Source organism: Barbatula barbatula (assembly GCF_947034865.1).
Source record: "Barbatula barbatula genome assembly, chromosome: 6".
Classification (NCBI taxonomy): Eukaryota; Metazoa; Chordata; class Actinopteri; order Cypriniformes; family Nemacheilidae; genus Barbatula; species Barbatula barbatula.
Genome location: NC_136765.1, coordinates 23,950,088 through 23,964,268, shown reverse-complemented (window position 1 = coordinate 23,964,268; position 14,181 = coordinate 23,950,088). Strand labels below are relative to the sequence as shown.

The 14,181-nt window shown below is 39.4% G+C and overlaps 1 protein-coding gene across 1 annotated transcript in view; it reads left to right on the top strand.

The window, feature by feature from the left end:
- The window catches only part of npas3 (neuronal PAS domain protein 3), a gene marked incomplete at its 3' end in the record, with an annotated part of 208,956 nt that overhangs the window by 58,877 nt on the left and 135,898 nt on the right, over positions 1-14,181 (top strand). The window contains exon 3 of the mRNA XM_079459342.1: positions 12,099-12,343. Coding sequence (XP_079315468.1) covers positions 12,099-12,343 — 245 coding nt within the window. The remainder of the gene's footprint in view (positions 1-12,098; positions 12,344-14,181) is intronic.

The following is a 14,181-nucleotide window of genomic DNA, read 5'->3' as shown; positions in this document are numbered from 1 at the left end:
GAAAACGCAAGCGGTTGCAATTGTACAGACGCACGAAACATCAGAGACGGGCCTAATCTGTAAAAAGAAAAGCCATCAAACAAGCCCACTTCAGTAGCTAGCAGTGCGGGGTGCATTTTTCATGATTATTGCTGTTGTAGAGCGGAGACCTTCATGAATCAGTAGTCAGGTTGTTGTGGCTTTGGCTTAGAACATCAGTGATAAAAGCATCTTACTCTCTCTCTCAAAACGTTTTTTGTTTTTCTAAACAATGATTGTCATCAGCAGCGCAACAGCGCAACTCTGAACTCTGTTCCAAATCAAGGCGATGCAAGAGCGCCGCCGCATTGTGCATCAATTATTTATCTTGTGTTGCTTTGTACAAACATGCTCCCCTGCTGGAGAGATGGGTGCCTGCGCGCAGCCAATTACTTCAAAATGTTTCTCTCATTCATTATTGAGGTGGTAAATCTAGTACAGGTTGTTGAGCTTCTGACCCGGCGTGGAGCCTGCCGTGCTGTGCTTTGATCAAAACCCTGGTGACTGGCACGGATGGGGCCCAGGCTCGATGCTCCTGATGTAATGCAGGAGAAGGGCACGACTGCCGCTGGTTCTCCGAGGAGTCCAGGATCTTCTGGGAGCTGTGGCGGGTAATTAGAGCGGTGAGGTTGATCTCGGAGTTGCACGGGTATGCGGACCCCTCGCGACATGCCTTTCCCGGCATTTGTGACCCTCACCTCGGCCTCTCTGTTCTCCGGCGTGCTGCGCCTTCGTCTGAACGGCAGGAGGTGGATCTGAATATGTGCATATGCTTCGAGAAGCGTAAACATGTACGGCTGAGTTTGGACGGGCGCTGGGGCCTTTGCGGTTTTCTTTTACTGGCCACAACATTTGTATTGTTTGAAAGCCTTGTCATGTCAATAAATGAACATGTTGGAAAACAATAGATTGCTTTTAATGTGTTTTAAAATAATATGCTACTCTCTTGATTCATTGCTCCTTTGGTGGCTGTGCTCTTGAGGTTATTTCAGATGTGCAGTGTCTGCGATTTTTGTACCGTTTAGCGTTTGCTAAATATAAACTTAGTGCGGTTTGAATTTGGAAAATTAAATAAAGCTCTTTGGCGGGTCTGAATGTCGGCAACGCAAAATGCCTCGTCTTTCATATGCTATTATTATATTACTGTATCCTCTGACTTCAACAAGAATGCAAATTCAGTTTTGTCCTGTTCAAACATGCCCTTGTGTTTCTTTTTTCGTTTCATCCCGAGAGCCTTAACTTCATCGCTTACAAACATCACGATTTGAATTTAGTGTGTTATAGTGGAGTGGGACTTTGGCTGGAGATATGATTTAGGCCAGAGAAAGAGAGAGATCTCATTGGCTCCAGTGTTGGGCAAGAGGCCAGGCGTTGAGAAGTGAGCTGTTTGAGGGAGGAGGAGGGGTTGGCCGAGTGTGGGGGATTGTGGGATAGGAGAAGATGCCGTCGAGCCTTGGCTCAAGTAATTTTGTGGCTCCCAGGTGATGAGGGCTTTTATGCCATTAACAGTGTCTATCCCTCAGCAAAGCGTGCCAGCTCTTTAACCAGACAGTGCTGCTAATTTCACAGCTAATACTGAGCCGTTCCACCTCAGCAGGCCGACCGCAGCAGGTGCAGCAGGGAAAGGAGGCCGGGAGGGAGGGAGGGTGGAGCAGAGTGAGAGAGATATCCAGAGATGGGGAATATGACCATTGTGCATCAGATGATGCTTTTGGTCTCTGATTGAAGTCACCGCAGTTTATCAGGAAGTCAAAGGTTTGAGGAGGAAATGACAACTTTGCAGTTGTTTTTAATCAATATAATGCAATTATAACGTTTTTTGCTTATTTTGATAGATACGGAACTTTAGAGGGGCAATCCTTAACTTTTTGGTAAAAAAAATCTGATATTGAGCAAGCACATAAACAGACAGTGCTCAAAACCGTTCCAGTATGGCTGTAGTTATGCCAATGCAAAGAGGGTTTTTTATTCTCTTTACTTTTTTGTTGTCATTTTTTTCTTGTCCAATATACTAAGAGGTTGCAGGATTCAACCTCTTTGCTATTGTTTACTCTCTCTCTCTCTCTCTCTCTCTCTCTCTCTCTCTCACACATACACTCTCTCTGTCTCTCTTTCATCCCGTGGCTACAGGCTCTTGTTCTCTTTTACTTCGACATTACGAATTACAGTTATAAATCACTTTGTCTTTTTGTGGTCAGATTCAGATCTGGTCCATTAGACGTGTAGGACTCATTCTAGAGGTTTCAATGTGAAAAGATGTAAATTCTTACATAATAATGTGTGTTTTTTATATAACCAAACCATTATCACTTTACAACAAGGTTGTATTTGTTAACATTATTAAATGATTTAGATACCAATGATCAATAGAATTTTTCAGTATTATTTATAAATATTTGTTCATGTTAGTCAAATTTACCCAATGTTTAGTGGTTAGAGGATGGCGCAAGCCACGCCAAGGTCATGGGTTCGGTCCCAGAGGTGGCACAGAGTCGGAAACAAATGTATAGTACAATGCAATGAAAGTCGCTTTTGATAAAATCGTCTGCCAAATACATAACATGTAAATGTAATGACTATTTGTACCAGTATTTACACTACAGCAATAAGTTACAATATACAGTACCAAAAACTATTATTATATTGTGATTAATAAAAATATTTGATACTAAACTTTATATAACTATTTACTAAATAAAGGAAATACCCTAATTTCATTTGTTATTATCTGCTTTAAAATACATTCTGACACACAAACCACAATTAATAGTTTGTCACATAGTAGGTGATGAACTTTGCTGTTACTATAGACGGTTTTACCGGCAAGAATATAAACAAATGCTATGTGGCCCAAACTTAACTTCCTGTAGATCTCAGCAAGGACTGTTGAGAAGTTTTAATTGAGTTTAATACAATTAAATAGGAATTCAGTTTAAAATAAACTGTTATATTACTAGCCATTAGCCAGACTGATAACCAAACGCAGAACGGAAGATAACTTCGGGCCAGGCACGTGGGTCAAATAAAACCGGACCAATCATCATCCAAGATTGCAAAAAATTCCAATACACTGTCGGGTGAATAAGACACAAACCTACCCACTGGGTTAAATTAACCTAGAAAATGTGTATATTTAACACAAAAATGGGTTAAAACAACCCAATTTTCAACCCAACAGTTGGGTTCGTCCCTTTTTGACCCAGCTCTGGTTTGTAAATAAGCCATCATTTTTTATAGTGTATATCCCTGCATGTCTCTCACATCTTCTACTGTACATGTTTAAGATTTGGTTGTGGTCTCCTCAGGGCAACAAAGGCAATTTGTGTCTCACAATGTCGTTCTTTTGGCTCACACGGAGGGAATGTAAGAAAGCGAATGCAGGGTGTTTTGTGATTTGGCTTTTCAGGCAGCGCTGTTGCCATGTAATCGCATTGCGTCTAGCTTACCTGCGCCGCCCCCGATGGGTTTATTCACAGCTAACGGGATTTACTGCGGTGCAGAGATCCGGCGAGCAGCGCTGCTCTTGTGGCTTTCCACAGCCCTCTTAATTACACACTGACAGAAGATCAGCGCTGACAAGCCCACCCTCTGATCAGAAGAGAGGGGCACCGGCGGCCCCCACGGACCCCTGCACAGCTCTGTTCCCCACTAAATTTAAACCCAGATTAAACCAAACCCGCACTGACCGCTGGCCTGGTATGATGCTTTGTGAGTAATTATTTATTTCCGGTAGGATTGTACAGTATTGTATTTTTTTCATTTCACGGTTTGTTTTGGAATTTCCTTTCCTGTCCTTTGATCATGTGATCTTAAAGGGACAGTCCACTTTTAATAAATAGTCTGCCATCATTTATTCACCCTCATGTTATTCAAAATTAGAATATGAATGATATTTTGAGAAATGTGTCACTGGTTTTGTGTCCATACAATGGAAGTCAATGGGGGTCAATGTTGTTTGGTTAACAACATTCTTCAAAAGATCTCCTTTTGTGTTGTGCAGAAGAAAGAAAGCCATACTGATTTAAAATGAGTAAACTAGTCTCTTTTTTGGGGCTGAAGTGTCCCTTTAAATGTAAAGTGTGTGGTTTGTTCACGGCACTCTTTCATTTGTTGTATAAAGAGCATATTAAAGGAGTCATATGACGTGATTTTGTGTTTTCCTGTATCTTTGGTGTGTTACAAGTTGTTTATGAATATATTTAAGGCAGCTCAAGAAGTTAGCGATCGTTACCTAATTGTTAAATCTAATCGTTGGAATCGTAAATCTAAAAGGAGCAACAGTAATGCAGGGTATGTGAAAACTAATGTTTTCTTAAAACGTAATCTGCGTAAACACATCAACTGTGTATTACACCAAATACACACAATAATGTTCGTTTTAGCCATCCAATATGACCCCTTTAAAATAGTTTCGGGTAAAAGTACTTTAACATTAAAACACCCACATATCACCTTTACATTTTTATTAGCGCAAGTCCTTATAGGGATTGTAAACACCCAAGAGGGAATCTGCTAATGACACTATTGTTTATTGTACTTTATGGGATATTGATTCAGGATTCAGTTTTTCTGAATAAATTCCTTTATTTGTTTCCTTCGATGGACCGGCTGCTGGAGTTCGATGTTAATGTGAGAGAGATGCTGTTCATTCGACGGGTATGTTTCCACTGTGACTTAGCCGGTATAATAGATCACACCTCTTTCTCTGTTTCACTTTGTACAAGCAACACTGTGACCTTTTCCTCTGACAACCTCCCTTTGTCCAGTCAGTCAGGTCACCCTTGTGCTTTTAAACAGCCAATCACACGCCTACATCCCCTCTGACACCGCACACATCTGCCGGGCTATCAGCAGCCATTGAGATGTCATGTCTGCTGGAAGATAAAAAGAAATGCACTGTGGGATTATCAAGACCGAGGAGTGAGAGGAAAACTATTTTTCTGCACTTTAAAACGAGTGAATCATGTTGGGAAGCATTGTGGGTATCTTAGTAATAATTGTGAATTGTAATTAAATTTGGCGAATAATTCAATTGTTTCATTATTAACTACAGTAACGTGAGTTTTTACTGAATTGATGCCTGTTATCTGTTATTAGGTTTGTTTTTTGTGGCCATCTTGGTTTTCCGTTTCTGTCTAAAATAAGCACGCTTCTTTGCGAGCTCTAAAGCTAAACCAAAAGAAACGCTTAATTGCTTTTAGCTAAGAGAGACTAGTCTTCATGAAAGTGTTCAGTAAATTGCATTTTGAGCGTTGTGAGAGTGCCTCTCGCGCTCTGCTATTGTAAAAAACAAGAGGGGGCAATTCACGATGAATCCGGCATTCTAAAAAGCCTTCAGATGGGTTTACAAGGCTGTAAATGAATTCATCCCAGTACAAAAAAGGAATTATACTTCACCCTGCTTAAATTTGTAGGTATTTGTTTTCAAATTGACTTCACGATTGACGTTCATGTCAATATCCCAGGATGAAAAAGGAAATACAATTTATCGAATTACACTCACTACACATGCGAAAGTGTGATTAAAGTGCTCTATTTTTACACATTACTTTTGTACTTAATATATTAAAAATAATATACAGTTTTTGGTACTTCTTTTCATGGTGTCACAAAATAGTGAGTAGATCTTAAATCTTCGTGAGTTTTTCTTAAAAAGTACTATTATTCAAGCTTAGGCAATCCTGTCCAGAAATGTTTTTGTCATGCTGGTTGGAAGTCTCTTGACATCCTGATAGCATTCAATAAGTAAAGTGACATTGGTATTTTTATATTTTTAAGTTGTCTGTGAAAGGTGTAGGACCAAAAAACGTTCGCCCAATCATTTTCCCACGGTGCGATGGTGCTAAAGACCATCTTAAAGACTGCCAGGACTAAAAACTTCAAATCAGCCAAGAGGTGAAAGCAGAATTCCATTCGCAATCGCATTCTGGTCCATGACGGTCACTGTGGGTTTTATGGCCGTTTCCCGCTCGGTCTGTTCGCCGATTTTGTTCTGGAGGAGATGGGTGTGAAAAGTGGAGAATCCTGGCCAAAACGGGTGTTGAAAGGTATGATTATAATCACTGTTGCTTTTCCATGCTGGGAGCAACTACGTGAGTCAAGCGTTTCAAGGATGATGCCATGGTAACTTCTGGGCAGGTAGGTACATGTTATGATCGATGGGTTTTGATTATGTTGCTTATGTAGTTTGTGGACCTTTATGTATTACATCGTTACCCAGCGTCTAACTGGAGCTATGCTGCGTCAAATCCCATTTTAAAGCTGTTGTTTACGTTAGCAGTTTTCGCTATCGTAGCAACGTTGTTTACTTTGTACTGTAACATGTTCTCAATGGTGAATGAGACATGATTTCATTGGAATTGATCCAAGAGCTTCTGGTTTGTGCACGTTCATGTGTTTTGGAGGCTTTGGATGGGATTTGCATTTGCATTGCTAGAAGGGATACAGCTACGGACAGAAGTGGTGCAAAATCTCGCCATATAATTACAATGAATGACATTAGCTAACGCCTACATCTACCCCGACGCTAAACCTAACCAGACCATAATAAACAGATATTCATCAACAATTTTCAGCGTGACAAAAATGATGCAGTATTGAAGTGCGCATGTCCAGTGGAAGTAGCTGTATCCCTTATAGTCAAAACCCGCATGGAGGATGGGATCATGGTTTCAGTGCTAGCAGGGTAAAGTTAGCATCTTACCAAAAAATTTATTGTGCTTTTAAGTACAAAAGTAGTGCAAGGAAATACAGCACTTTCAATACATTTAAAGGGATAGTTCACTCTAAAATGAAATTCTCTCATCATTTACTCGCCCTCTTGTCATTTTATACCTGCATGACTTTCTTTCTTTTGCAAAACTCAAAATAAGATATTAAGAATAATGCTGGTAAACAAAAATGTTGGTCTTAATTGACTTTTATTGTATGTACACAAAACCAATGCATGTCAATGGGACAAACGGTTTTCTGTTACCAACATTCTTAAAAAAAAATCTTCTTTTGTGTTCTGCCGAAGAATAAAAGTCGTACAGGTTTGTAATTACATTTGGGTGAATACATGATGACAGAATTTTTTTTTCCACTTTTTCAGCTTCAGTTAATAATTTCAAGTTTCAACCTCTGATGTGGCACTGGAACCGACACAATTAGACGTTTTTGAAAGCTTCAGATGTAGGTTGAATTTTACAAGATTTCTGGAAGATGAAGGGACATTGACTTTACATTTTCACACCCTTAAACATGAATCTAAACAAAACAAACTGTGATTGGTTGTCAGTCAGACGACCTCTTGGGTGGTCCTTGGCCATTGAAAGCTAATATTAGAGTCTACTAAAGACTGAATCACTTATCTTTTTGGTTAAAACTGTAAATCTTACACATTTAGTTTTTAAGCAGCATTGCGATTTCTGATCTATATAAGTAACACATTTACAGATCTCCTGAAGTGACTTCTGTATTAATGAAGAATGTCAGTGTGTCCCCCTAAGCACGCGTACACATTGCTCTCAGGACAATTGAACAGCATTGAGGGCATTGAAAGCCATGGACATTCACATCAGAACCAGATCCATTTTACTGATTGAGAGGGAAGTACGTGCAGACCTTGAAGGGAATTAGTGCACCATGGAAGACGTAACCTTGCCTTTAATGATGCTCATCAGAGCTCAGCTATCCCATGATTCACAGTGCAGTGGCTCTTTAGCTAAGAACACAGTGCTTATGAATAGCTAGAATGGCTTTTTATTGCACAGACAGGTAAATCTCAAACACAGTTGGGATGTCACTTTGTATCGTCATATTGAATATAACAAGAAACTTTTTGAATTTAGAATTTTGATTTCAAGTTTTGTTATCTTGTGTTTCATATCGTTTCACATCCATTCAACAGATGTCATTGATAAACTATACTAAACTAAAAAAAGACCAAGACGATTTAAAAGGACAGTTCACCCGAAAATGTAGATTCTGTCTTTATTTTCTCACCCAAACCTGTACAAAGGAAGATATTTGTAAGAATGTCAGGAACCAAAATAATTTTCACTTTTGGGTGAACTATCCCTTTAGGTTGCATTTGCTTAACTTGTATATTAATCAACCAATGTACAGTCGTCATGTTACTTGTTATAAACACGCTCCGTCTAAATCTAACCCGTCATATGACATACTGTATGTATAACCAAGGTAATGAGAATATTAATGAGGTTACCAAGGAGATAGCATTTACTTTAATTAGAAGAACCAAGACTATGGCCTTTTTTTGTGCGCCGTGGCGGAGAGTCACAAAAGGAATTGATTGGTTTTGGCATTTAGTCTCTGATCAAGTGTCATCTATTGCTTTAGGAGGCAAGAAGATAATCTAAAGTGACATTTCTCCTCTGCCGGCTTTTTCTACACTGATGAAGGCAATTACCTCCAACCCTAAATCATAATTTGCAGAAGATTCAGCCTCTTCTGCATTTTTCTTTTTTGGGGGTCTGCCGTAGTCAGACATGTCAGAGTGATTTGCTAATTTAGTAAATAGAGCGGTACGGTCATTCACAAGGTGATGTGTACGGAATGTTTTGTCTTAAAGGACATATGAAAGGATGGCTGGTGTTAATCGAGGATTTTTTTTTTAAATTATTTATTTATGACGGTTCATTATGGAAAAAAACTAAACTTTGTCAACCATCTCTTCTTTACATGACATTCATGTCAAAATAAAGTCACTACTCTCCAGCCACCAACTCCATTCCGGTTGTGTAGATACTGTGATTGTATCCGGTTGGTCTATTTCTTTCGCCTTGCCGTGCTTTAATGGGAGAATTGCCCAATAAAAAAAAAACGTTCCCGAAAAAAGTTGTGCTGGGGGAGTATATCAAACCAGAAATACTACGCAATACGTCCAACTCGTTTTTTGACAAGATGACCATGTTAAGCATGTGAAGCAAGCCCGTTTAACAGTGTGACGTGCATGAAACGCTGTTGCATGCCCCCTTTCAGTTATCATTGGTATCTTGAAGCAACAATTGAAATCCATCTTTGATTTTTCTTTTCTTAGAAATCAGCAAGAGTCTTGGATGGTTATCACCATGTTTTCGTATTTGTTGCATTTTCTCGTACTACATAATATGTGGTAAAACTGAAGGTCATGTAACCTCAAGACGGCTTTTGGACAACATAATTCTTCCTGAGTTTGTGGAAGAAATGAAATCCTGCTGCTCTATTGCACTTTGACTCCAGACAACCATTACTAGTTTTATATACTGTCTGAGCAGCAGAGCATCAAATAGTGTTTTTATTCTCATCCTGAAGTGTTCCACACCATCGACAATAGAAATCCATCTCGCGTATGCAAAGGCATGGAGTGCGTCTATATTTGGTGATGAAATTATAGTTTTATATTGTTGATACTCGGGGGGATTAAAATTGATCACACCATCTTTGACGGCAGTATTAGATTTGCGCTTACATGGTCTTTTGGAGGTAATGGCCACGTGGGCTTTTGGAGGTTTATTGCTTGCTGTTTGGGATTATCGACCAATGCTAAAACAGAAACTAGAGGCGGAGAATTGTGAGGATGTGTCAAGATTAAGTACTTTATATTTGCGTTCTACGACGTGGCTCAGTTTCATTTTTGATGTTGCTTTTTGTTTGCTGATAAAGTGCACAGACAACATCTGATGGCTTTCTCCTACACTGACTGTCATTTTTCATCCATCAGGACATTTTTCTCTCCCATCTTTCGCCACTTGCAATAACTGATTTAGCATTTACGGTGGTAAAAAATTAATCTGAATGTCGGCCGGTGGGGAACGCAGAAGCGCCGGGCTGATTTATTTCTGACTTAATTCGGAATGGCTTGACATGATGAGCGCTACAAAAAGTGGGCAGTTGTGTTTTGGAAGTATTAAACTGGCTGTTGTGAATTGCTTGATTGAAAATCATAAATCAAGGCGCTCAAACCCTGAACCAAAGAGCTGAATCTATAAACACGAAATAAGATGTGTCTTGCACGATATTAGTCAATGGGGTTGTGCATATTTACTTGCGCTTGAAGTGAATGTAAATTGTGCGCTTAATGAATGAAAGGCTCTTGGATCTGATGAAGTATACATTTTAGAAGCACTTTTGTTCTCAGTCAGAGGATAGCGATGTAGGTTTTTGACATGAAAAAATAGATCACAGCTATTATTTTCAGTGACAGTGCATTCAATGGGGCTGTCTGCGCAGGATGCATTCAATGCCACTATGTGTCTTCTTTAAATGGATGAGCCATTGTGTATTATTTGACGCGCTGCAAAGCATCCATGTCCAGCTTTTTTATTCACACATATCATGAATTGATTGCTACGAGTAACATTTTATTTCTCATGTTGTCATTTCTTAGTTTATTTTTATTTAAGTATCAACTTGGTCTCAGATGTTTTGAGAATTTCGTTCAACCGGATGAAGAGTTTGGAGGTGGAAAATGAACGTACTGTAGATAGGAGAGGCAAAATAATCTGGATTTGGGTCAGTTTGATGTCACAAATGTTTGAGTTCATATTGAGATCATACCGACTTGGTTTCTTGGCAATCTGAGCTCAGTTTGTGACATTGTTGAGATCTCTTTTCTTAAACTCTAATGGAGACATTTGTAAGATTTCTGCCTCAATCTCTTAGGAGAAATATGTGAAATGCAAGCATTTTCCTTTTCTCTCCATTTAATCTCATTTATGTCTTGTAGAAATCATGGGATCGCTCACTTATTCACACAAGCATTTTGACATGACAAGTTTTAAACAGTGTCGACAAGCTCAAGTTTTCATGGCATGATGGGAAATTGTTTGCATCTTGCACAGATGCATGTTAAAATGCCAGAGACCGTTGACTGTATACGAAAATATATTCAGAGACATGCTCACCGAATAGTTTTACATCTATAGATTCAATATAAACAGTGACACTTGCATTGAGGCAAAACGTAACACAAATCATTTTGTGTGTAAGAGCGTGCACGATGGTGTGTATACGTATTTTGGGTGTTTTGCGACTGACATCGGTTCTGAAATTGAGTGCAGACGGTTAGCGTTTATTTCTCTTTCTGGCTGAGAAAGAAGATCTCGGGTCTTGTGTCTTTGGTTAAAAGGCAGCGATGTGAAAGTCATTCACAGGATTGTCTCGTGAGACCCCCGGCCATAGCTAATCAGGACTTCGACCCACTTCTGGATTCCAATGACTGAATCAATTGAATTGAGGTGTCCCTTCGGAGCGCAACAACGAATGCAACTTTAGCCACCAAGACACCGTGGTTTCCTGCCCTGTCTGTGATTGGCACAGGGGTGTGCACTTGATTCTATATACAGTCAATAACAGAAAGCCCAGCAATGCTATTGAGTTCAGTTACAAACCGTTTCTCCTGGGCCTTTTGTCTGGACGTGAAAAATAGTGCAGAGAACAGAAAGGCGTGTAGATATCCAGCTACAAATCAAGATTTCAGACAAGGATGTATGAAGTTACATTTATACTGTATGTTTTATGGATATAAGACAATATTATTAGATCTGTAAGTTACTCTGGTTTTCTTTATGTCTTTTGTGTAGCATGCTACTGTCAGTTTCAAAACAAGCTATATTTATTTGCTGATGTTTATTAAATATGTTTTTTATATTTTATTATTATTATTTTATTTATATTGTCTATTTTATAATTTTTATTTTATTTATTATTATCTATTTTAATATTATTTTTATTATTTTATTTATTTATACTGATCTATTTTATTATTTTAGTTATTTATATTGTCTGTTTTATTATTATTTTTGTTATTTCTATGTATCTATTTAATTAAATTTTCTTTATTTATATTTATCTATATTATTAGCATAATTTATTTAATTATCTTTTTATTTATCATTATTATAATGGTATTTATCTACATTTATAAAAAAAATTAAACTTATTTATATTTATCTATGTTATTATCATCATTACGTTTATTTATATCCCATGGTGCCTCACTAACTTTAGCATTTTTACCAGCTTAAAGGATTTTCTTGAGAAGAAAGGAGAAGTCTCTGACCAGCAGTAAATGTTCTTTCTTGTGTCTCTGCCAGGTTGCAGGCTCTGAGGAAGGAGAAGTCACGTGACGCCGCCCGCTCGCGCCGGGGCAAGGAAAACTTTGAGTTCTACGAGCTGGCAAAGATGCTTCCTCTTCCCGGCGCCATCACCAGTCAACTTGACAAGGCGTCCATCATTCGTCTCACCATCAGCTACCTTAAAATGAGGGACTTCGCCAACCAGGGAGACCCACCGTGGAACCTGCGAATGGAAGGACCGCCACCCAACACCTCAGTCAAAGGTACAACACATATCCTTGTGTTTTTCTGCGTTGTTCTTCTATTTACAGGAATTACATCAGCGACGGCGAGATGATAAAACACCTTTAACAAATTTCTGCTTTTAAACCCTTGCGCACGCTTGCCTGCTAGGCTTCCATTATGAACACAATTACTGTAAACACGTTCTCTGTAAGTGCTGAGGGACGTGTCACTACTGTTGTCTGCGGTACTGAAACAGCTCGCCACAGGCGTGTTACATTGCGATCACTTCTGTCTAATGAGACGACAGCAAAGATATAGAAATAGAAGCATTGTATGTGTTTTAAATCAAGTCCTGTGTGGTAAAGTACCACGCTCATAATATCCCCCCCCCTCGCTGTAGTACAGACCGAGGAAGAAAAATAGCTGTCGGTTATAAATAAACAAGACGATGTGTCATGCCCTGTAGAGCCCTAATTAGTTTGGTATGTCGGTACACTGAAGCATACTATAGATTTAACAGTAAGTATAGATTTTTAGTTGCACTTTATTGATTTGTTGAGTAATGGGTCTGGTTAATCAACTAATGCTAATTGGTTGGTGATAAAGGAGGTGATCCGGATCAATAGAAATAAGAAAAGATGCGCTCGATATTTGTTCTTCTCTGTATAGTTGAGATGCATTTCTCAAGTGAGTGAAGTATTTGGAAGAAACATATTTGGAAGAATGTAGCTGGAATAAAAACTATTTTGAGGAAACGACCCGTGTTTGTATTCATTTGTTGTGTTTTTGGCACACATGATGCGACACGAACTCCGAAAATACTGTTGATTTGTATTCGATTTTGTATTCATCATTGAGAAACATGCTGAACATATTTGAGATGCGTATATAAAAATAATCACAGCTACTTTGTACCCAAGAATGAGTGATTTGCTGTAAATTTGGAAGGTAATACGTAAAACGTTGTTAAATGCAAGAGTAAATTGGTGCTGTTTTCAGCAGCTTTGTTCTGAGTATTCCGGCCAACGCACAACAGATGGTATCATTGTTGTCTCGCTTTGAAGAGCCGCATGCATTTTAATGAGAAAACGTATATGTTGAATAATTCGGTGAAGCCGGTCCACAGGTCTGATACCCGTCGAAGGAAATGATGTAAGCGCAGGAAATAAGTAACGTCCATGTTAACGAATGCTCAGCAAGGTGAATCCGAACCCTCCAGGACAACGAGAGCAGCTCTGCGTCCTTCCATCTCATTGACAGCAGCCATTTGAATTGAATCAGTAGCGCGTCCCGTTTTATTTGCACTACATTTCGAACAGAAGCCGTTATCGATTCCCGTTTTGCCGCTCTGCATCACTAGAGCTAATGGATACTCAGCCCACTCCCGATTCCTCCGAGCTCATGAATCTCTGTTTATTTTCCGATCGGGGCGAGGAGACGAGCCTGACCTACAGAGGCAGAGAGCTCTCCTCTGTGTTTTCCGAATGAAAGAGGTGCGCTTGGTTTGATTGGCGTGCGGCTGACCGGGAGGCGCGCCAGTTCCCGTAATGCAGAGCATGCTAATACGAGCATATGGTGACTTATTGCATCAGGCCCGGAGCTCAGAGGCCAGGGCCCATTTCTCCTTCGGATTGTTTGCGCTCGCAAGTCAAGGTGAGCTGTAGGAAAATGATATTGTTTCCCCTGCATGGAAGTCGGCGGTTCATTTGTCAGTTCAGAGTTGCAGGCAATTTCCCCACGTCTTAACATAGAAAGCCAGGGCGGCTGCTGCATTTTTATTATAGCGTATTCGCCATAACGGAAGAAAAAAGGCAAAGTTGACTTCTCTTGTAAGGCGTTTCTACATAATAACTGATGATTGTAACCTTTTGGGAAA